At 44.4% G+C, this 22,448-nt stretch overlaps 3 protein-coding genes across 3 annotated transcripts; 2 read left to right on the plus strand and 1 right to left on the minus strand.

Annotated features, from left to right (window-relative positions):
• Window positions 1–286: 286 nt before the first annotated feature.
• Window positions 287–7,149, plus strand: LOC308167365 (radial spoke head 10 homolog B-like; the record flags this gene model as incomplete). Its single annotated transcript, XM_080541781.1, has 20 exons — window positions 287–390; window positions 629–704; window positions 806–874; window positions 983–1,156; window positions 1,314–1,399; window positions 1,565–1,682; window positions 1,822–1,998; window positions 2,105–2,249; window positions 2,378–2,505; window positions 2,859–3,048; window positions 3,339–3,447; window positions 3,543–3,622; window positions 3,737–3,897; window positions 4,031–4,138; window positions 4,315–4,494; window positions 4,663–4,731; window positions 4,869–4,968; window positions 5,044–5,178; window positions 5,306–5,516; window positions 6,936–7,149. 20 exons carry the CDS (start codon window positions 287–289, stop codon window positions 7,147–7,149), a joined length of 2,634 nt encoding a protein of 877 aa, XP_080397907.1.
• Window positions 7,150–7,660: 511 nt separating this feature from the next.
• dlgap5 (discs, large homolog-associated protein 5) lies at window positions 7,661–12,182 on the minus strand (the record flags this gene model as incomplete). Its single annotated transcript, XM_080542303.1, has 10 exons — window positions 7,661–7,761; window positions 8,299–8,473; window positions 8,732–8,789; window positions 8,946–9,006; window positions 9,984–10,233; window positions 10,334–10,596; window positions 10,796–10,884; window positions 11,333–11,491; window positions 11,739–11,885; window positions 12,103–12,182. Coding segments are annotated over 10 exons (1,383 nt in total), but the record flags the coding sequence as incomplete, so codon positions are not given.
• A 593-nt stretch (window positions 12,183–12,775) lies between these two features.
• Window positions 12,776–19,967, plus strand: LOC308167107 (radial spoke head 10 homolog B-like; the record flags this gene model as incomplete). The annotated part of the gene is made up of 20 exons (XM_080541479.1): window positions 12,776–12,879; window positions 13,121–13,196; window positions 13,298–13,366; window positions 13,468–13,641; window positions 13,795–13,880; window positions 14,045–14,162; window positions 14,298–14,474; window positions 14,585–14,729; window positions 14,858–14,985; window positions 15,337–15,526; window positions 16,137–16,245; window positions 16,341–16,420; window positions 16,535–16,695; window positions 16,829–16,936; window positions 17,115–17,294; window positions 17,463–17,531; window positions 17,669–17,768; window positions 17,844–17,978; window positions 18,106–18,316; window positions 19,775–19,967. The coding sequence occupies 20 exons, from the start codon at window positions 12,776–12,778 to the stop codon at window positions 19,965–19,967; spliced, it is 2,613 nt and encodes an 870-aa protein (XP_080397605.1).
• Window positions 19,968–22,448: the final 2,481 nt, after the last annotated feature.

Below are 22,448 nucleotides of genomic sequence, written 5' to 3' on the forward strand. Positions count from 1 at the left end.
TACCTGGGGCATGTGCTTAGCAACCAGTGTCTTTGTTGCTATGTAGGGTATGCTTACGGGAAATAACCGTAGGAACAGATGAAACGGCAAAAGCGGACAAAAAGAATAAAGTTGAGAAAACGACACTGGAGTTGGCGTAAACATCGGAGGTGCGTCCCAATTATCTGAAGTGGTACCCTCTACTTATAACGCCTTCTTCTTCATCTACTCGTCTGAAATGTCTCTAAGTAAGCTTTTAGCGAATGGCTCCACTGCAAGTGCAGAGTCGGGACAAAACACAGATTCGATGACTGCCTCCTTTTCATCTCAACCGCCACTCACCGGCCAGTTTGATCGAAGCGATGAGGAATTTCACGAGGGACCTGTTCTCCCTAATATCATCGTTCAGAGGTGAACCATCTCTCTCCACCATGAAATGTCACAATCTCACAACTGTTCTTTTTTATTTTATTTTTCATGTGTGATGGAACCAAGGGAGTTACATTTCATGTGGGCCTCTCTTAACAAAATCATTTATTCCTTGGTCCCATCCTTAAATAATGGAAATGGAAGGATGCATTGGAAAGTAGGCTTGAGAGTTTGTCTTTTCTATGAAACTGATTATCACTTAATGTGTCCATCCATTCAGGTATGAAGGAGAAAAGTTTCGAGAGCAGTTCCATGGTGAAGGTGTGGCACATTTTCAGGGAGGACATGTCTACAAGGTAACTAATTGCATTCATAATGTGACATAATGAGACATGCAAAATGAACAGCAAACATGACATAAAATCAGCTAACATCAAATCAAATGCTTTTCTTGAAGGGCATGTTCTCAGAGGGACTTATGAACGGACGTGGTTTGTACACATGGGCAGATGGAGTGAAATATGAGGTATCTTGTTCACCACCACATTCAAAAGGTACATTGTTTTTTCAAGCATACCTACTACATATCTCAGATGTGAGATATGAGATCTGTGAATACTTCATTGTTTGACAGGGGGAGTTTGCATCTAATGTGCCCATGGGGCACGGGACATACACCTGGCTAGATGGCAGCTGCTATGAGGGTGAAGTGTGTAATGGCATCCGCCATGGTTTGGGAACCTTCAGGTGTGCCAATGCCTCTGTTGTATACAGAGGTCAATGGCATCATGGCAAAAGGAATGGAAAGGTCTGATTCACTGGCATTGATAACTCGATGAATGAATGAATGAATGCATGAATGAATGAATGAATGATTATAACACCGTTCTTCTCTTATACTGGGTTTTTATGTCCCCTTGTTGTCTTATAGGCTAAAGTAAGTGTGTGTTATTGTCTTCTATTAGGGTACAATATATTATAACCAGGAGATGACATCCTTGTATGAAGGAGATTGGGTGAACAACAACAGAGAAGGATGGGGAGTGAGATGGTATGTGACATTTCGTTAAATTAGATCATTATCTACTTTTAGTTCCAAATTATATCACAGTACTTAACATAATATTTACATTACATGCTTTTGTGTTCCGGCCTACCTGCGCACTGTATTTGTGTAGCGAATTACAAGTTGTAAGTTTACATTGTGTCGCCCAAGCTACCCCTCTGGAAATGTGTATGAGGGCCAGTGGAAGAGCAATGTCATGCATGAGGGAAAGATGAGATGGCTGCAGCTGGGGCAGCAATACAATGGGAGATGGGAGAATGGTGTCCAGGTATGTCTAACCATATCACTCTTCTTCTCTATGTCTATCATGATGAGATGATGAGCAGTCTTTCTGACTGTAGGTAGTGGTGGGGAGTTGAAATAAAGTTGTTGTTTTTTTGTCAAATGCTCTCCTGTTTGTCTCTCAGCATGGACAAGGGACACATACCTGGTTCCTGAACCGTGTGCCTGGCTCCCAGTACCCTCTGAGGAATGAGTATGCGGGGGATTTTGTTCAGGGTCTGCGTCACGGACAGGGTAGCTTCTACTATGCTAGTGGGGCACTCTACAAAGGAGAGTGGAAGTGCAATAAAAAACATGGACAGGTGAGGGGAAAATAACACTTCCTACATTAACAGGAGAAAGCGTTTTTCACTGGGTAGATGCCTCATGTATGGAATGCAAATGATAAGGTGTCTTGGAACATTCTAGGGAAAGTTCATTTTCAAGAACGGGCGCATATTTGAAGGCGAGTTTGTGGACGATCACATGGCTGAGTTCCCTGCATTCTGTATGGACGGTGCAAAGACCCCTGATCTGAGTGTGATAAGAACGCACTCTCCCTGCCCTGAAGATGGTAAATACAATTTCCAAAAACCCAGTTGAACAACATACTCAGCCTAATGTCTTGTGTCCGGACAGATGATGTAACAAATGAACTGGTTTCAAACCCCTGAGGAGGCAGTCTTGTAATGTTTGTTTCAGGTGAGTCTCCCAGGAGAGTCAGAGACTCAGATAGTGGTCCATCACAATTTGGGCCTGATATGGCTCTGGATATTGGAATTCTACTGGAGAAGCTCCCAGAAAAACAGAGAGACCAGGAGTTCAAACAGGTCAGTATGACTGATGAAAATTCAGATCTCTCTTCTTCACCATTAACCATAATAATAATATTATTATTATTATTATTATTAATAATAATAATAATAATAATAATAATAATAATAATGCATTTATTTTGTGCAGCACTTTTCTCGGTACTCAAAGACACTATATGAACCATTAACTAACCATGACTGAACAGATATGTGGTGGGGTTTTCATTCAACGAACCATTTAAGTTCCAAGCGTTGTACTAATGCCTGAACTGAATAGTCAGGAAATTGACCCAACCCTGGTGTTTATTTTCACCGTTGATGTCTGGGCTGACATGCGGGCGATGGGTGCCTCTCTCTCTGTATTAAAGGTGCAGTTTGCAGTGGTGAGACACATTGCAGAGCTGAGGTTCATCTACAGCTTCTACAGCAGCCTAGGCCATGACCAGTCTCCTGACAACACCTTCCTACTCTCCCGCCTGCAATTCTGGCGCTTCCTCAAGGACTGCAGGGTCCACCAGCACGGCATCACCCTGGCTCAGGCGGACCGCTTCAACAGTGGTGAGTACTATGATATATAATCTTCCCTTCCAGTGGTGTGTACAGCTGGTGATGCTATGTCATTAGCAGTAAGAGCAGTAATAATGATACAATATAGAGCCTGATTTATCCTCACGTTCGGTCAACTTGTTCAGCTCAGTTGGTCTATTTCCTTAACTTGCTTCATTTTTAAGTCGGTCAGAACATTAAATAATAACGATACTGAGATTATTAGCCGATGTAGTGTATGATTTCAAGCTCTGTTTTGTGCTGCAGAGAGGACGTTATCTGTGTTTGTCTTCGTATTGCAGAGGACGTCCCATCAGAGGAGATCCACTCTCCCTTCAGCACCATGCTACTCCGAGAGTTCCTCAGCCGTGTGGTGGTCCTGGCCTACAACACCTACCATAAGGAAATAGAGTAAGTACACCCATTTATGTAGAGTTAATAGTTTGTTATGGCACCTCTTTGGAAAAGCTATACGGTTGACACTCTTGCCTGTGTCCCCATTTCAGGTCCTCTGACAACATTTTGGTTGCGTGCTTCTGCAAGCTGATGAGGGAGAATATCATCCCAAATGCAAATAATGTCAAAGGTACACACACACACACATTATTGCAAAAACACAAGGTTCATTGTACTTTTACAGTGTCCTATTTACATTGTATCAAGCATAGTTCACTCTGCCTGTTGTATGTTCTGAATGTAGGGCTCCTGTTCTGCAACCCACTCCATGCTGTGATTGCTGTTAACTACATTGAGAGGTGCTGGGAGATCTACCAGGCCGTCTGCCGAGTCAACACCCCCTTAGCAGACTTTGGTCTGACCAAATGGTCCATGACCATTAGACACTTTATATGGATGTTCAAGGTAACCGGCTGCAAAATATACCTGCTGTATAGTTGAATCTAATACATTTGACAATATGCTCAGGTGTTTAATGTGCAGTGCACCTATCAAATATGTTATAATGTTGAAACTGTATTGACTGTCCCATCTCCAGGATCTGCGTCTTTTTAATGCAGAGAGGACCACAGGGAAACTCTTAGAGATCCTCTCTGCTGAGAACCTGACTGCTTACGACCCATGCCTCTGCAACCTGGATCTAGAGGTCAACTAAACACTCACTCAATTAATGAATTAACGTGTAATTTCATCTCTCACATTTCAGACACAATAAAGCACAGAATTGTTTATTCAACATTTCACATGCCACAACCATACTCAAATATTCGTTTTCATGTATTCATGAAGCGATGAACTTAAAATATATATATATGTCTGTAGATGACTTTCCTGGAGTTCTTTGAGGCATTGTTAGGCTGTGCCGAGGTGAAAGGTCGGCAGACTGGACAGACCTGTATGGACAGCGAACCAGGAATCTGGCCTCAGGCAGACAGCAGCAAGGTCTCTCCAGGGGAGGTCAGAGAGAGCCCTCTACAGTCCACTCGGCACCACTCCCCTCTGGTTTGCTCCTCTCTGCACTCTTAATTACATTATTGTAATTAGATCCTCTTACAGTTGATACTATGAGATCATAGGAAAATTGTTGATGCTGAATTTATAGTAATCTTATTATGAGATATATATGTCTAATGTGATATGCAAAATATTCTAATTGAGGTGTCTTTCCAGGCTGGACCCACCGTGAAGTCATCAAACCCCAACATCTGTCCTGATGTGTCCAGTGCCAAGTCAGTGGAGGTAAATTACAATACAGGCAATGAACTGTAACCATACACTGATCTGGGAACTCAACAGGTTTTAGTTAGGTACCTGATATGTTTCATATAATTCGATTAATTTGGTCATCTGAAGAGATGTTTTTTTCCTCTGCTTAGATGGGCAAATCCAAAGAGATCCTTCCGTTGTCCACTCCAGAGGACATGGAGGCAAAGCAGAGTCCAAAGGCTGCTGCCAACCTCAAATCACCGACTGGGGGTTAGTTCTCTTCCCACACCTCTCTGAAAAATACCGACTATAGTATATCCTCCTCACAGTGTGTGTGTTCCTCAGAGATGGGCGGTGGCTCTGCTACACACTCTTCAGACACTGACTGGAGAGAGGACTCAGGTGGGGCCCCCGTGATAAGTCCAGTGTCAGCATTGGAGGCAAAAGGGTCCAGCAATCCTCCTCATCCCCCCAGCACAGGTAGCTTACATTGACTACACTCATAAACCATCAATCCATCAGGAAATCAGACATGGGGTACTATTTCTTACATCTTTCATAACAATGATGTTGTGTCAATCCAATCCCTGCTGTACGCCCTATCCAGAGCCTGGTGAGGAGAGAGGCGGAGCTGGGGAGGCCCCGCCCCCAGAGAGTGAGCTGGACGGCTGGATCCAGAGGACCCACATTTTCTTCAACCAGACCTTCTTCCCTGCATACGAGTACAGCCTGCTGCTGCGTAGAGAGGTGGAGGAGGAGAGGCTCCGGCAGAAGGCACACACCCGCACCGCCCTAGCCAAGGCTAAGGAGCAGGCCAGGTACTGACTGAGGACTCAACGGCAACTTGAGTTCCTTGGCTAAAATCTCCCGCTGACATCCAATGCATGATTTACCCCAAGAAAACATCAGGCCCATTGATCCAGTTTATGGACTGCACTTATATAGTGCCTTATTCCAAAATGCTTTACAATGGCCTCTCATTCACCCATTCACACACCAATGGCGGCAAGCTACCATGCAAGGTGCCAGCCCGCTCATTGGGAGCAATTTGGGGTTCATTGTCTTGTCCAAGGACACCTCGACATGTGGCCAGCCGTGATTCGAACCGCCGTTCTGCCGACCTTGCAATCATTAGACGCCAGCTCTACCTCCTGCGCCTAGTTTCAATGTCTATATCTATCTCAATGACTATATCTATCATAAGTTTTTTTTACTCAACACTTCCGCTATGTTTGAAATTAAAAGCTGTATAGGTACTATTATACTATAGTAGGTATACTACGTATACGGAAGTCATAGCAAAAAACCCACAGACTATAATTATATTATGTTAATAAGTCAAAAGAACATCAGATGAAGGAATTCTCTCTGAATTAGGGTAAACAAAAACCATGACTGTTTTCTGGTTATAACCACTTCGCTTTTCGAACCGCACATCAAGGATGGATGACAGCAGACTGAACCCAGAACATCTGATGAATAATGTATAATGAAACAAAACATTATGTATGTTATATGGTATATTATTGATGGCCCTTATCAAGGGCAAACTCAATGTAGAAAGATAGGGCAGGCAGTAGCATCAGCGGCGCAGCACACTCTTTTCTGTATGGACACTGCAAGCGTGAGCGCCGCAGCATTAGAGGCAGCCAGTGGGGCCCAAGAGTAACAGTGGTCTAACAATGATGCGTGTAAGTATGAATGAATGAATGCTTTATTTCGAACATGTAAAAAAAAAAAACAAAAACAAAAAAAAAAACACTATTTACTTAACATGTCCGAAAATAAGCATAAGCTTATTTAATCCTACCCCTTCTCCAATACTCAGAGATTAATAATTAATAATCTGCAGTTTCAATATTAATATAATATTTTAAAAATTAAATCAAATGTATTTACGTAAAGTAGTGGCGGCCCTGACCTTATCACTTGAAATATTACTTCGAAACCAGGTTGCTTACCATGACTGTGTTCTCCACACTGTCTGAAGCCAAGTTATTTCAACAACAGCGGAGTTTAGCAGACAGGAAGATGCTAGCTCACGCATCATGTGACTTGGATGAGACATAGGACCCCCCCCAAAATTTCACGTGGATGACCTATTTTGGAGGTAAAAGGTGACAAATTTGCACCCCGGGTATAGTACTATACACCCTAACCCTAATTAAGCAAGGTATCATTATGATGAAGGTAGTCTTATGAGGTCACTAAAGGCTCCTTGACCTCTTCTCTGTCAGGTTGAGAGAGCAGTGGGAGGCCGAGGAGGAGAGACGGAGGGAGGAGGAGGAGAGACGGAGGGAGGAAGAGGAGGATGAGGAGGCAGAGAGACCCGACGGGGTGGACGATGACCACAACCCTTTGTCTCCCGTGGAGACACCAGTGGCCTCCGCTACCTCAGTGGCCGTCCCCAAACAGTCCTCAGCCACCGGGGCCAAGAAGAAGAAGAAATAGAGCAGGAGTGCTAAAAGTCTGTCAGATCTACTGACTAGACATCTGACAAGTCTACTGGTTACTCTCTTATGGCCTATCAGAAACATATCCATAACATGCATTTAACACAGTTAAACTGATTTTCCTAATCAGAAATAAATTGCTCACAATATAATGACAAGTGTTTTCGTCTAAGTAGTAGCAAGATGCCCCAGCAAGAAGTCAGTTAATTCTTAAGTCTTTATTATCAAAATGTATTTCTTAAAACATTTCTTAAAAATTTTTTTTTTACTTTTTTCTTTTTTTTCTTCTCTTTTTAAAATGGTGCTGTGTCAGGTAACAGCATAATATATTCAAAAACAGAAAACAGTATGAAGAAGAAACAGTACAGAAATTCACCCTAATGTGTTCAAGAGAAAAAAAAACTTCTGACGAGTGACAAGTAACATAACACAGGAAGTACAAGAAAAGTAAATGCACAACTAATCTCAAACAAGAAGTAAATACAGTAGTGAGTTTCCAGGCTGTGCGCCTATCGGTGGGAGGGAGGTGTGAACATCATGAGGTCGCTGGGACAGACCGACTGCCTTATCCTATCGTTCTCTGGGGTGAACAGCAACATTTCCGACTCAACTGGCTGAGAGAGAAGAATAAGGGTCAGTACACAGAGAAGAACAGTTCAGTACACAGAGAGGGAGAAAGCATTATTTACAGGTGAGTGAGAGAAAAAACTAATCTAGTGCAAAACACTAGATCCAAGCTGTGTATAGGTCAGTGCAGAGGGAAGGAGAGAGAAGATAGAACAAGGAAATTAACCTTTGGGGTCCATTGTGTGAACATTGGTGCCTCACTGTGAACGACTGTGACGGGAAAGGCTGTGATGGGAGTGAGAAAGAGGCAATGAGTACACCAGTGATCAGCCTCAACATACCAAATAAATCAGTTGTGTAACGTGGGAAAACGTTGTACAGAGTAATGTGTCCTTTGTTGACCAACAGTTTATTTAACAATAGTGACCTACAAAGATATATTTTACAAATGAATTAAGATTTTGTCATGTTAAGACAATTAAGATGGCCAAAAGTATGGCGAGATGAGCATCCAGGCGAGTTGTTCAGTGCACACTTAGTCCCAAAGCCCAGGTGTACACACAGGTGAATATTACTGTACCTGTGGGAGTCATGACTTCCTCCAGAGTCGATTCTCCAGGCTTCGCTACGGGACTATCCATTTGCACGTTGGTTTCCATGGGTGACAAAGACTCTGTAGCAGCAGTCGCTTGTGGCGACAGGCTGTACCTTGCTGCAGGTTGAAGGTAGCGCTCGAAGTCCAACCCTGGAACATCCTGGCAAAGGCGGGAAAAGGGGTGAACTCGTTGTGCTTTGAAACTCAGTACAGGTTGGAGGCCAAAGGGTCATTCTATACAAAATTACAAAGACTAATATAAAAAGGGGGGCCAGCTAGTAGAGTTTTACATTTCAGCTGGAACCAACAGGCTCAGGCTGGGCCTGATTTTAAGACAGTTGATGCAATCAATTACACAACCAAGAGCTGAAGGATGGGAGGTCCCAACTTGGAAGACTAGAGATGTTGAAACACTTACCTCCGTGACTGAGGTGTCAGGGGTTACACTCATGGGGACATCTGCATCAGCATGAACGCTAAGAGAGGGAAGGGAAGAGAATTCAATGGGAGATTATCCGAGAACTGTTGTTTAATTTAAGCGATATTCAATGGTTTGCAGTTACCTATAGGCAACCATTAACAATTCTCAGAAAGAAAGATCAGGCAAATCAAGCAGAGGTTTGTAATCCTACCCATCAGTGCCAGAGACATGTAAATAGTCCTGCTGGAGGCCTTCTGGAGAGGAGATGTGGACTGCCGGGGGAGCAGGAGAGGAGGCCATCAGACAGGGGGAGGCGAGGAGAGGTAGGTTAGGCTCACATGGCTCTGATGCCCCTGCTGGGGGGGCAGGCACATGGCTGCAAACTTCAGGCATGACAATGCCTTCTGATTGGTTGGGCTCTTCTGTGGTCAACATTGATTGGCTGATACACACAGACTCACAGCTCTCAGGCTGTTCCTGTGGGAAATCAGCAGGCTCTGTAACAAGCTCTGATTCGTCACGAGCGACAACATCTTCCGGCATGCACTCGACCCCTGGCTGGTAAGGCGTGACCTCATCCTGCCTGGAAACACTTTGTGATTGGCTGCTGTGGCAGTCACCAGACTGTGCGTGCTGAGCTTCTTTTACAGGAGTGAAGCAGAGGGAGACTCTGGTTGGGCCACAGCTGTTCTGGTGGGGCACAGGGGTGCAGGGCTGAGACAGGGGCCCAAGGTGAGGACCACGGAGTGGGGCGGTGTTGGACACACAGGCAGGGGTGAGACGAGGGAGGGGAGAGGCGTGTGCAGATACGTTGGAGCGACGGGTCCTGCCAGCAGGGGTGAATTTAGGAACTGAGCAGGGAGAGGGCTGATGCATGGTAGCTCTAGCCAATCTCCTTGCAGAGCCTAGGAGGAGACAGAAAGACACAAACACCTAATAAATGCCAAAAAACTTAAACACTGCAGTGACTATCTAACAGACCGCTGTAACAGCCTAATTATGTGTCTCAGGAAATAAAGGTCCGATGGAGCACCAAAACAAAAATAAAAAAAACAAAAAAACACAAACAAAAATACAAAAAAACTACAAAAATAAAGGTCATAAAGGTCCGATGGAGCACCAAAACATAAGAGGGTAGGCCCTGATAACCTCCATCAATCCATCCCTCTCTCCATGCAACTGGAATGGGAACAGCAGATGATTTAAAAAGGCAGGAAAAATACATGACCAGTTGGATCATGAGTCTCACCTGGGAGTTTGGCAGGACTCTCCACCTGGAAGAAGCCTCCGTGAAACACCACAGTATCAGGGGCCGAAACTGGGGGGTCCTGGGGAGCCGGGGTGGACTCCTCCACAGCACTGCCTGCAGCCTGGGCTGCCTTTGCGGCCTCTCTCTTGGCTTTCACAGCGGCCTTAATAGCAGCCAAGCGAGACTTGGCCGCCGCCTTCGCCTCCACACCACCACCACTAGGCTTGGCTGTGGCAGCTGAGGGAGGCTTCTGTTGAGATGGAAAGAGAAGCGAGTCAATTAATGTAGGAGGGGAGGAAAGAACGGAAAGACGGAAAGAGAAAGTTCGGGCATAAAGGTATTCGTCTCACCCTGGCCACCTTCTTCAGTTGTGGTGGGGGCTTGCACTCCTCCTGCCAGCCTCTGGACTCAGCCTCTTTGAGAGCTCCAAATTTCTTGTGCACATCCTCCACTTGGAAATACACCATTTCCCAGAAGCCCTGCAGGTCAGTGCAGGTGGTGATTTTCTCCCCACGGCCCAGGTCACAGTCATCCACAAGACCACTGAACTGGCCAAACCGTTCCTTAATCAGCAACCGGGCCTGACCCACAACAGTGCGCATACGGTCTCGCACTAAACACACAAACATAGGCAGTTAGGAAGATTCTTTTAATCAACTGACAAATATACCCTATAGCAGTGGTTGAGTTCAGCAGGCAAACTTTGGCAAGGAACTACCTTTGACCTTGTCATACAAGAACTTTGTTTCAAAACAGTGTCTCCCATATGTGCCTATTGAACACCCAGGTTGGTTTAGTGGGGAGTCACTCACTCTCTTCTGGGATGGAGGTGTCCTCCACCCTGGGGACCCACTGGTTAGACAGCTCCTCCAGGTTTTTTGTCTCACTGACCATCGCTGACCTGAAGGACACACAGACAGCCATTAATGTAGCACATTACAGTAGAACCACTAAACAGGGTTCCTACAAGTTTCAACAAGTCAAATTTAAGACCTTTGTAGACCTCTTTGAATAGAATTTTAGACCTATTCGCAACACCATATGATAGCTTTTTGTCATCCTCGAGGTGATGAAATTATGGATTTCACTGCCATACAGATTTTTAAAAAGAAGCGAATTGGCATTTTTTTGGGTTCCAGCTTCATTAATTTCCGCATAAATAGTCGGACTGATTTCCTGGTAGGATCTCATCTTTAAGACCTAGCACCTAATTTTTGGACCAAATAACTGCCATTTTAGACCTGCTGGATTTTAGACTTCAAGGCTTTTTAAGACCAGTACGGGAACCCTGACTAAAGGTCAGAACCACTTATTGGTGAGGGGTGCTTCAGCTGGCAGCCTCGTCTCACCTGAAATAGGGCACGTCATGCGTCTCCTGTGGTGGACTGGCTGGAGGGGCCAGAGTGGGAGGCGGGGAGTGAAGGAGAGACTTGGGGGGAGAAGGGCCACTAGGTTCAGCAAGGGACTCCAGGTCAGTGGGGAAAAGAGGAACAGGGGGCAATACAACGCTGGGAGGGGGAAGGAGAAGATGAGTTAGCACAAAGGAAAGGACCACACATTACAACATAAGCACAGGCGTGAAACAGTCCTAAAGCTGTTGCTCATCAACTCAAACCTCTTTCGCGTTGGCATACTCTAAAGTTCAGATTGATGGAAGTTAACCTGATTCAACCATAAGCGATAAAGGCTTCTACTAAAACGCATAACAGTTAGAGCCAGATGAGAAGACGGGGGAGAGGAGAAACACAAACATACCTGGGGGTGAGGAAGCTGTTTGCCGATCGGGGAGTGAGAGGGACGGGCTTGAAGGACGACAGGAACTCTGGGGCCTGGAACACAAAGCCCTGGGGGGCAAAGGAGGAGGCAGGAGCAGGGTCCTCCACCATCCTCTGTTCTTTAGCACTGGGTGGGAGACAGGCAGGCATGGTCTCATGCACTGGCTCCATCACATCAGATGGCTGGATCAGAAGAACAAATATATAATTAATCACAAAACAAGGATATTCAAACAAGTGACGAGTCAACATTCTCAAATCGTCCCTGTGTCAAACAACCAGTAAAAAAATATCTGTATCAACAATGAACACTAGTTAATATTGACATCCTATGAAATACCCACCTTCTGCACAAGACACCCTTCTTCTCCTTCTCCCTCTTCTCTTTCTCCTTTTGAAGATCCTTGCCCTCTTTGTAGCGAGCAAGTTTTTTTTAGTCTCTCCTGTGCTGCAGAGTCTTCTGTCAAATAAAAAAGAGTAACGTTAGTCATCAACATTAGTGAAGTTAAGCCAGTAGCTCAATGGAACTGGGTGGGAACAGAATAGTTAGGACGTATTATACATGGTAGACAGTATGAAATAGAAATAACACTCACTTTTAACTTGTTTAGCGTTAACGTGAGGTGCGGTTTCCTGCCTTCTAAATACATAAACCCTCAGAGATCATGATTTTAAAAAATAGTTTTGGTGAAATGAAAAGTATAATGCTTTTTGACCTAGTAATGATCCCGTACCTGGGGCATGTGCTTAGCAACCAGTGTCTTTGTTGCTATGTAGGGTATGCTTACGGGAAATAACCGTAGGAACAGATGAAACGGCAAAAGCGGACAAAAAGAATAAAGTTGAGAAAACGACACTGGAGTTGGCGTAAACATCGGAGGTGCGTCCCAATTGTCTGAAGTGGTACCCTCTACTTATAACGCCTTCTTCTTCATCTACTCGTCTGAAATGTCTCTAAGTAAGCTTTTAGCGAATGGCTCCACTGCAAGTGCAGAGTCGGGACAAAACACAGATTCGATGACTGCCTCCTTTTCATCTCAACCGCCACTCACCGGCCAGTTTGATCGAAGCGATGAGGAATTTCACGAGGGACCTGTTCTCCCTAATATCATCGTTCAGAGGTGAACCATCTCTCTCCACCACCATGAAATGTCACAATCTCACAACTGTTCTTTTTTATTTTATTTTTCATGTATGATGGAACCAAGGGAGTTACATTTCATGTGGGCCTCTCTTAACAAAATAATGTATTCCTTGGTCCCATCCTTAAATAATGGAAATGGAAGGATGCATTGGAAAGTAGGCTTGAGAGTTTGTCTTTTCTATGAAACTGATTATCACTTAATGTGTCCATCCATTCAGGTATGAAGGAGAAAAGTTTCGAGAGCAGTTCCATGGTGAAGGTGTGGCACATTTTCAGGGAGGACATGTCTACAAGGTAACTAATTGCATTCATAATGTGACATAATGAGACATGCAAAATGAACAGCAAACGTGACATAAAATCAGCTAACATCAAATCAAATGCTTTTCTTGAAGGGCATGTTCTCAGAGGGACTTATGAACGGACGTGGTTTGTACACATGGGCAGATGGAGTGAAATATGAGGTATCTTGTTCACCACCACATTCAAAAGGTACATTGTTTTTTCAAGCATATATATCTCAGATGTGAGATATGAGATCTGTGAATACTTCATTGTTTGACAGGGGGAGTTTGCATCTAATGTGCCCATGGGGCACGGGACATACACCTGGCTAGATGGCAGCTGCTATGAGGGTGAAGTGTGTAATGGCATCCGCCATGGTTTGGGAACCTTCAGGTGTGCCAATGCCTCTGTTGTATACAGAGGTCAATGGCATCATGGCAAAAGGAATGGAAAGGTCTGATTCACTGGCATTGATAACTCGATGAATGAATGAATGAATGCATGAATGAATGAATGATTATAACACCGTTCTTCTCTTATACTGGGTTTTTATGTCCCCTTGTTGTCTTATAGGCTAAAGTAAGTGTGTGTTATTGTCTTCTATTAGGGTACAATATATTATAACCAAGAGATGACATCCTTGTATGAAGGAGATTGGGTGAACAACAACAGAGAAGGATGGGGAGTGAGATGGTATGTGACATTTCGTTAAATTAGATCATTATCTACTTTTAGTTCCAAATTACATCACAGTACTTAACATAATATTTACATTACATGCTTTTGTGTTCCGGCCTACCTGCGCACTGTTATTTGTGTAGCGAATTACAAGTTAAGTTTACATTGTGTCGCCCAAGCTACCCCTCTGGAAATGTGTATGAGGGCCAGTGGAAGAGCAATGTCATGCACGAGGGAAAGATGAGATGGCTGCAGCTGGGGCAGCAATACAATGGGAGATGGGAGAATGGTGTCCAGGTATGTCTAACCATATCACTCTTCTCTATGTCTATCATGATGAGATGATGAGCAGTCTTTCTGACTGTAGGTAGTGGTGGGGAGTTGAAATAAAGTTGTTGTTTTTTGTCAAATGCTCTCCTGTTTGTCTCTCAGCATGGACAAGGGACACATACCTGGTTCCTGAACCGTGTGCCTGGCTCCCAGTACCCTCTGAGGAATGAGTATGCGGGGGAGTTTGTTCAGGGTCTGCGTCACGGACAGGGTAGCTTCTACTATGCTAGTGGGGCACTCTACAAAGGAGAGTGGAAGTGCAATAAAAAACATGGACAGGTGAGGGGAAAATAACACTTCCTACTACATCAACAGAAGAAAGCGTTTTTCACTGGGTAGATGCCTCATGTATGGAATGCAAAATGATAAGGTGTCTTGGAACATTCTAGGGAAAGTTCATTTTCAAGAACGGGCGCATATTTGAAGGCGAGTTTGTGGACGATCACATGGCTGAGTTCCCTGCATTCTGTATGGATGGTGCAAAGACCCCTGATCTGAGTGTGATAAGAACGCACTCTCCCTGCCCTGAAGATGGTAAATACAATTTCCCAAAACCCAGTTGAACAACATACTCAGCCTAATGTCTTGTGTCCGGACAGATGATGTAACAAATTAACTGGTTTCAAACCCCTGAGGAGGCAGTCTTGTAATGTCTGTTTCAGGTGAGTCTCCCAGGAGAGTCAGAGACTCAGATAGTGGTCCATCACTATTTGGGCCTGATATGGCTCTGGATATTGGAACTCTACTGGAGAAGCTCCCAGAAAAACAGAGAGACCAGGAGTTCAAACAGGTCAGTATGACTGATGAAAATTCAGATCTCTCTTCTTCACCATTAACCATAATAATAATATTATTATATTATTATTATTATTAATAATAATAATAATAATAATAATAATAATAATGCATTTATTTTGTGCAGCACTTTTCTCGGTACTCAAAGACACTATATGAACCATTAACTAACCATGACTGAACAGATATGTGGTGGGGTTTTATTCAACGAACCATTTAAGTTCCAAGCGTTGTACTAATGCCTGAACTGAATAGTCAGGAAATTGACCCAACCCTGGTGTTTATTTTCACTGTTGATGTCTGGGCTGACATGCGGGCGATGGGTGCCTCTCTCTCTGTATTAAAGGTGCAGTTTGCAGTGGTGAGACACATTGCAGAGCTGAGGTCCATCTACAGCTTCTACAGCAGCCTAGGCCATGACCAGTCTCCTGACAACACCTTCCTACTCTCCCGCCTGCAATTCTGGCGCTTCCTCAAGGACTGCAGGGTCCACCAGCACGGCATCACCCTGGCTCAGGCGGACCGCTTCAACAGTGGTGAGTACTATGATATATAATCTTCCCTTCCAGTGGTGTGTACAGCTGGTGATGCTATGTCATTAGCAGTAAGAGCAGTAAGAGCAGTAATAATGATACAATATAGAGCCTGATTTATCCTCACGTTCGGTCAACTTGTTCAGCTCAGTTGGTCTATTTCCTTAACTTGCTTCATTTTTAAGTCGGTCAGAACATTAAATAATAATGATACTGAGATTATTAGCCGATGTAGTGTATGATTTCAAGCTCTGTTTTGGAATGGAATGGAATGGAATGGAATGGACTTTATTTGTCATTGCTACAGTACAGGTACCAAACAACGAAATGTAGGAGGGGTGGCTCCCCTGGTGTTAGGAAAGGAAAAAGAAAACACATTTTAGAAAAAGCATAGATGCATAAAATCACAAGAAGGTAAGGAGCTGGTTTACATCAATAAAGGCTATGTACACAATCCACTGTACTATACTGCACAGATAGTCAACTAGGGTTGTCATATTGCACAAAAAGTATTTTTTCACATTATTTTAAAGTGTCACAGTTTGCAGGCTTGAAAATGTACATGTTTTGTGCTGCAGAGAGGACGTTATCTGTGTTTGTCTTCGTATTGCAGAGGACGTCCCACCAGAGGAGATCCACTCTCCCTTCAGCACCATGCTGCTCCGAGAGTTCCTCAGCCGTGTGGTGGTCCTGGCCTACAACACCTACCATAAGGAAATAGAGTAAGTACACCCATTTATGTGGAGTTAATAGTTTGTTATGGCACCTCTTTGGAAAAGCTATACGTTTGACACTCTTGCCTGTGTCCCCATTTCAGGTCCTCTGACAACATTTTGGTTGCGTGCTTCTGCAAGCTGATGAGGGAGAATATCATCCCAAATGCAAATAATGTCAAAGGTACACACACACACACATTATTGCAAAAACACAAGGTTCATTGTACTTTTACAGTGTCCTATTTACATTGTATCAAGCATAGTTCACTCTGCCTGTTGTATGTTCTGAATGTAGGGCTCCTGTTCTGCAACCCACTCCATGCTGTGATTGCTGTTAACTACATTGAGAGGTGCTGGGAGATCTACCAGGCCGTCTGCCGAGTCAACACCCCCTTAGCAGACTTTGGTCTGACCAAATGGTCCATGACCATTAGACACTTTATATGGATGTTCAAGGTAACCGGCTGCAAAATATACCTGCTGTATAGTTGAATCTAATACATTTGACAATATGCTCAGGTGTTTAATGTGCAGTGCACCTATCAAATATGTTATAATGTTGAAACTGTATTGACTGTCCCATCTCCAGGATCTGCGTCTTTTTAATGCAGAGAGGACCACAGGGAAACTCTTAGAGATCCTCTCTGCTGAGAACCTGACTGCTTACGACCCATGCCTCTGCAACCTGGATCTAGAGGTCAACTAAACACTCACTCAATTAATGAATTAACGTGTAATTTAATCTCTCACATTTCAGACACAATAAAGCACAGAATTGTTTATTCAACATTTCACATGCCACAACCATACTCAAATATTCGTTTTCATGTATTCATGAAGCGATGAACTTAAAATATATATATATATGTCTGTAGATGACTTTCCTGGAGTTCTTTGAGGCATTGTTAGGCTGTGCCGAGGTGAAAGGTTGGCAGACTGGACAGACCTGTATGGACAGCGAACCAGGAATCTGGCCTCAGGCAGACAGCAGCAAGGTCTCTCCAGGGGAGGTCAGAGAGAGCCCTCTACAGTCCACTCGGCACCACTCCCCTCTGGTTTGCTCCTCTCTGCACTCTTAATTACATTATTGTAATTAGATCCTCTTACAGTTGATACTATGAGATCATAGGAAAATTGTTGATTCTGAATTTATAGTCATCTTATTATGAGATATATATGTCTAATGTGATATGCAAAATATTCTAATTGAGGTGTCTTTCCAGGCTGGACCCACCGTGAAGTCATCAAACCCCAACATCTGTCCTGATGTGTCCAGTGCCAAGTCAGTGGAGGTAAATTATAATACAGGCAATTAACTGTAACCATACACTGATCTGGGAACTCAACAGGTTTTAGTTAGGTACCTGATATGTTTCATATAATTCGATTAATTTGGTCATCTGAAGAGATGTTTTTTTCCTCTGCTTAGATGGGCAAATCCAAAGAGATCCTTCCGTTGTCCACTCCAGAGGACATGGAGGCAAAGCAGAGTCCAAAGGCTGCTGCCAACCTCAAATCACCGACTGGGGGTTAGTTCTCTTCCCACACCTCTCTGAAAAATACCGACTATAGTATATCCTCCTCACAGTGTGTGTGTTCCTCAGAGATGGGCGGTGGCTCTGCTACACACTCTTCAGACACTGACTGGAGAGAGGACTCAGGTGGGGCCCCCGTGATAAGTCCAGTGTCAGCATTGGAGGCAAAAGGGTCCAGCAATCCTCCTCATCCCCCCAGCACAGGTAGCTTACATTGACTACACTCATAAACCATCAATCCATCAGGAAATCAGACATGGGGTACTATTTCTTACATCTTTCATAACAATGATGTTGTGTCAATCCAATCCCTGCTGTACGCCCTATCCAGAGCCTGGTGAGGAGAGAGGCGGAGCTGGGGAGGCCCCGCCCCCAGAGAGTGAGCTGGACGGCTGGATCCAGAGGACCCACATTTTCTTCAACCAGACCTTCTTCCCTGCATACGAGTACAGCCTGCTGCTGCGTAGAGAGGTGGAGGAGGAGAGGCTCCGGCAGAAGGCACACACCCGCACCGCCCTAGCCAAGGCTAAGGAGCAGGCCAGGTACTGACTGAGGACTCAACGGCAACTTGAGTTCATTGGCTAAAATCTCCCGCTGACATCCAATGCATGATTTACCCCAAGAAAACATCAGGCCCATTGATCCAGTTTATGGACTGCACTTATATAGCGCCTTATTCCAAAATGCTTTACAATGGCCTCTCATTCACCCATTCACACACCAATGGCGGCAAGCTACCATGCAAGGTGCCAGCCCGCTCATTGGGAGCAATTTGGGGTTCATTGTCTTGTCCAAGGACACCTCGACATGTGGCCAGCCGTGATTCGAACCGCCGTTCTGCCGACCTTGCAATCATTAGACGCCAGCTCTACCTCCTGCGCCTAGTTTCAATGTCTATATCTATCTCAATGACTATATCTATCATAATTTTGTTTTTTTTACTCAACACTTCCGCTATGTTTGAAATTAAAAGCTGTATAGGTACTATTATACTATAGTAGGTATACTACGTATACGGAAGTCATAGCAAAAAAACCACAGACTATAATTATATTATGTTAATAAGTCAAAAGAACATCAGATGAAGGAATTCTCTCTGAATTAGGGTAAACAAAAACCATGACTGTTTTCTGGTTATAACCACTTCGCTTTTCGAACCGCACATCAAGGATGGATGACAGCAGACTGAACCCAGAACATCTGCTGAATAATGTATAATGAAACAAAACATTATGTATGTTATATGATATATTATTGATGGCCCTTATCAAGGGCAAACTCAATGTAGAAAGATAGGGCAGGCAGTAGCATCAGCTGCGCAGCACACTCTTTTCTGTATGGACACTGCAAGCGTGAGCGCCGCAGAAGTAGAGGCAGCCAGTGGGGCCCAAGAGTAACAGTGGTCTAACAATGATGCGTGTAAGTATGAATGAATGAATGAAAGCTTTATTTCGAACATGTGAAAAAACAAATAGTTATAACAAGAAAAAACAAAACAAAACAAAAAACACTATTTACTTAACTAGTCCAAAAAGGAGTAGGAAGAAGCATAAGCTTATTTAATCCTACCCCTTCTCCAATACTCAGAGATTAATAATTAATAATCTGCAGTTTCAATATTAATATAATATTTTTTAAATTAAATCAAATTTATTTACGTAAAGTAGTGGCGGCCCTGACCTTATCACTTGAAATATTACTTCGAAACCAGGTTGCTTACCATGACTGTGTTCTCCACACTGTCTGAAGCCAAGTTATTTCAACAACAGCGGAGTTTAGCAGACAGGAAGATGCTAGCTCACGCATCATGTGACTTGAATGAGACATAGGACCCCCCCAAAAAAATTTTTTACGTGGATGACCTATTTTGGAGGTAAAAGGTGACAAGTTTGCACCCCGGGTATAGTACTATACACCCTAACCCTAATTAAGCAAGGTATCATTATGATGAAGGTAGTCTTATGAGGTCACTAAAGGCTCCTTGACCTCTTCTCTGTCAGGTTGAGAGAGCAGTGGGAGGCCGAGGAGGAGAGACGGAGGGAGGAAGAGGAGGATGAGGAGGCAGAGAGACCCGACGGGGTGGACGATGACCACAACCCTTTGTCTCCCGTGGAGACACCAGTGGCCTCCGCTACCTCGGTGGCCGTCCCCAAACAGTCCTCAGCCACCGGGGCCAAGAAGAAGAAGAAATAGAGCAGGAGTGCTAAAAGTCTGTCAGATCTACTGACTAGACATCTGACAAGTCTACTGGTTACTCTCTTATGGTCTATCAGAAACATATCCATAACATGCATTTAACACAGTTAAACTGATTTTCCTAATCAGAAATAAATTGCTCACAATATAATGACAAGTGTTTTCGTCTAAGTAGTAGCAAGTCAGTTAATTCTTAAGTCTTTATTATCAAAATGTATTTCTTAAAACATTTCCAAGAATGACTTTTTTTCTCATTTTTTTCTCTTTTTAAAATGGTGCTGTGTCAGGTAACAGCATAATATATTCAAAAACAGAAAACAGTACAGAAATTCACCCTAATGTGTTCAAGAGAAAAATAAACTTCTGACGAGTGACAAGTAACATAACACAGGAAGTACAAGAAAAGTAAATGCACAACTAATCTCAAACAAGAAGTAAATACAGTAGTGAGTTTCCAGGCTGTGCGCCTATCGGTGGGAGGGAGGTGTGAACATCATGAGGTCGCTGGGACAGACCGACTGCCTTATCCTATCGTTCTCTGGGGTGAACAGCAACATTTCCGACTCAACTGGCTGAGAGAGAAGAATAAGGGTCAGTACACAGAGAAGAACAGTTCAGTACACAGAGAGGGAGAAAGCATTATTTACAGGTGAGTGAGAGAAAAAACAAATCTAGTGCAAAACACTAGATCCAAGCTGTGTATAGGTCAGTGCAGAGGGAAGGAGAGAGAAGATAGAACAAGGAAATTAACCTTTGGGGTCCATTGTGTGAACATTGGTGCCTCACTGTGAACGACTGTGACGGGAAAGGCTGTGATGGGAGTGAGAAAGAGGCAATGAGTACACCAGTGATCAGCCTCAACATACCAAATAAATCAGTTGTGTAACGTGGGAAAACGTTGTACAGAGTAATGTGTCCTTTGTTGACCAACAGTTTATTTAACAATAGTGACCTACAAAGATATATTTTACAAATTAATTAAGATTTTATCATGTTAAGACAATTAAGATGGCCAAAAGTATGGCGAGATGAGCATCCAGGCGAGTTGTTCAGTGCACACTTAGTCCCAAAGCCCAGGTGTACACACAGGTGAATATTACTGTACCTGTGGGAGTCATGACTTCCTCCAGAGTCGATTCTCCAGGCTTCGCTACGGGACTATCCATTTGCACGTTGGTTTCCATGGGTGACAAAGACTCTGTAGCAGCAGCCGCTTGTGGCGACAGGCTGTACCTTGCTGCAGGTTGAAGGTAGCGCTCGAAGTCCAACCCTGGAACATCCTGGCAAAGGCGGGAAAAGGGGTGAACTCGTTGTGCTTTGAAACTCAGTACAGGTTGGAGGCCAAAGGGTCATTCTATACAAAGACTAATATAAAAAGGGGGGCCAGCTAGTAGAGTTTTACATTTCAGCTGGAACCAACAGGCTCAGGCTGGGCCTGATTTTAAGACAGTTGATGCAATCAATTACACAACCGAGAGCTGAAGGATGGGAGGTCCCAACTTGGAAGACTAGAGATGTTGAAACACTTACCTCCGTGACTGAGGTGTCAGGGGTTACACTCATGGGGACATCTGCATCAGCATGAACGCTAAGAGAGGGAAGGGAAGAGAATTCAATGGGAGATTATCAGAGAACTGTTGTTTAATTTAAGCGATATTCAATGGTTTGTTATAGACAGCAGTGACCTATAGGCAACCATGAACACTTCTCAGAAAGAAAGATCAGCCAATCAAGCAGAGGTTTGTAATCCTACCCATCAGGGCCAGAGACATGTAAACAGTCCTGCTGGAGGCCTTCTGGAGAGGAGATGTGGACTGCCGGGGGAGGAGGAGAGGAGGCCATCAGACAGGGGGAGGCGAGGAGAGGTAGGTTAGGCTCACATGCCTCTGATGCCCCTGCTGGGGGGGCAGGCACATGGCTGCAAACTTCAGGCATGACAATGCCTTCTGATTGGTTGGGCTCTGCTGTGGTCAACGTTGATTGGCTGATACACACAGACTCACAGCTCTCAGGCTGTTCCTGTGGGAAATCAGCAGGCTCTGTAACAAGCTCTGATTCGTCACGAGCGACAACATCTTCCGGCATGCACTCGACCCCTGGCTGGTAAGGCGTGACCTCATCCTGCCTGGAAACACTTTCTGATTGGCTGCTGTGGCAGTCACCAGACTGTGCGTGCTGAGCTGCTTTTACAGGAGTGAAGCAGAGGGAGACTCTGGTTGGGCCACAGCTTTTCTGGTGGGGCACAGGGGTGCAGGGCTGAGACAGGGGCCCACGGTGAGGACCACGGAGTGGGCTGGTGTCGGACACACAGGCAGGGGTGAGACGAGGGAGGGGAGAGGCGTGTGCAGATACGTTGGAGCGACGGGTCCTGCCAGCAGGGGTGAATTTAGGAACTGAGCAGGGAGAGGGCTGATGCATGGTAGCTCTAGCCAATCTCCTTGCAGAGCCTAGGAGGAGACAGAAAGACACAAACACCTA

This window comes from Nansenia antarctica (assembly GCF_963989245.1).
Source record: "Nansenia antarctica genome assembly, chromosome: 11".
In the NCBI taxonomy this organism is placed as follows: Eukaryota; Metazoa; Chordata; class Actinopteri; order Argentiniformes; family Microstomatidae; genus Nansenia; species Nansenia antarctica.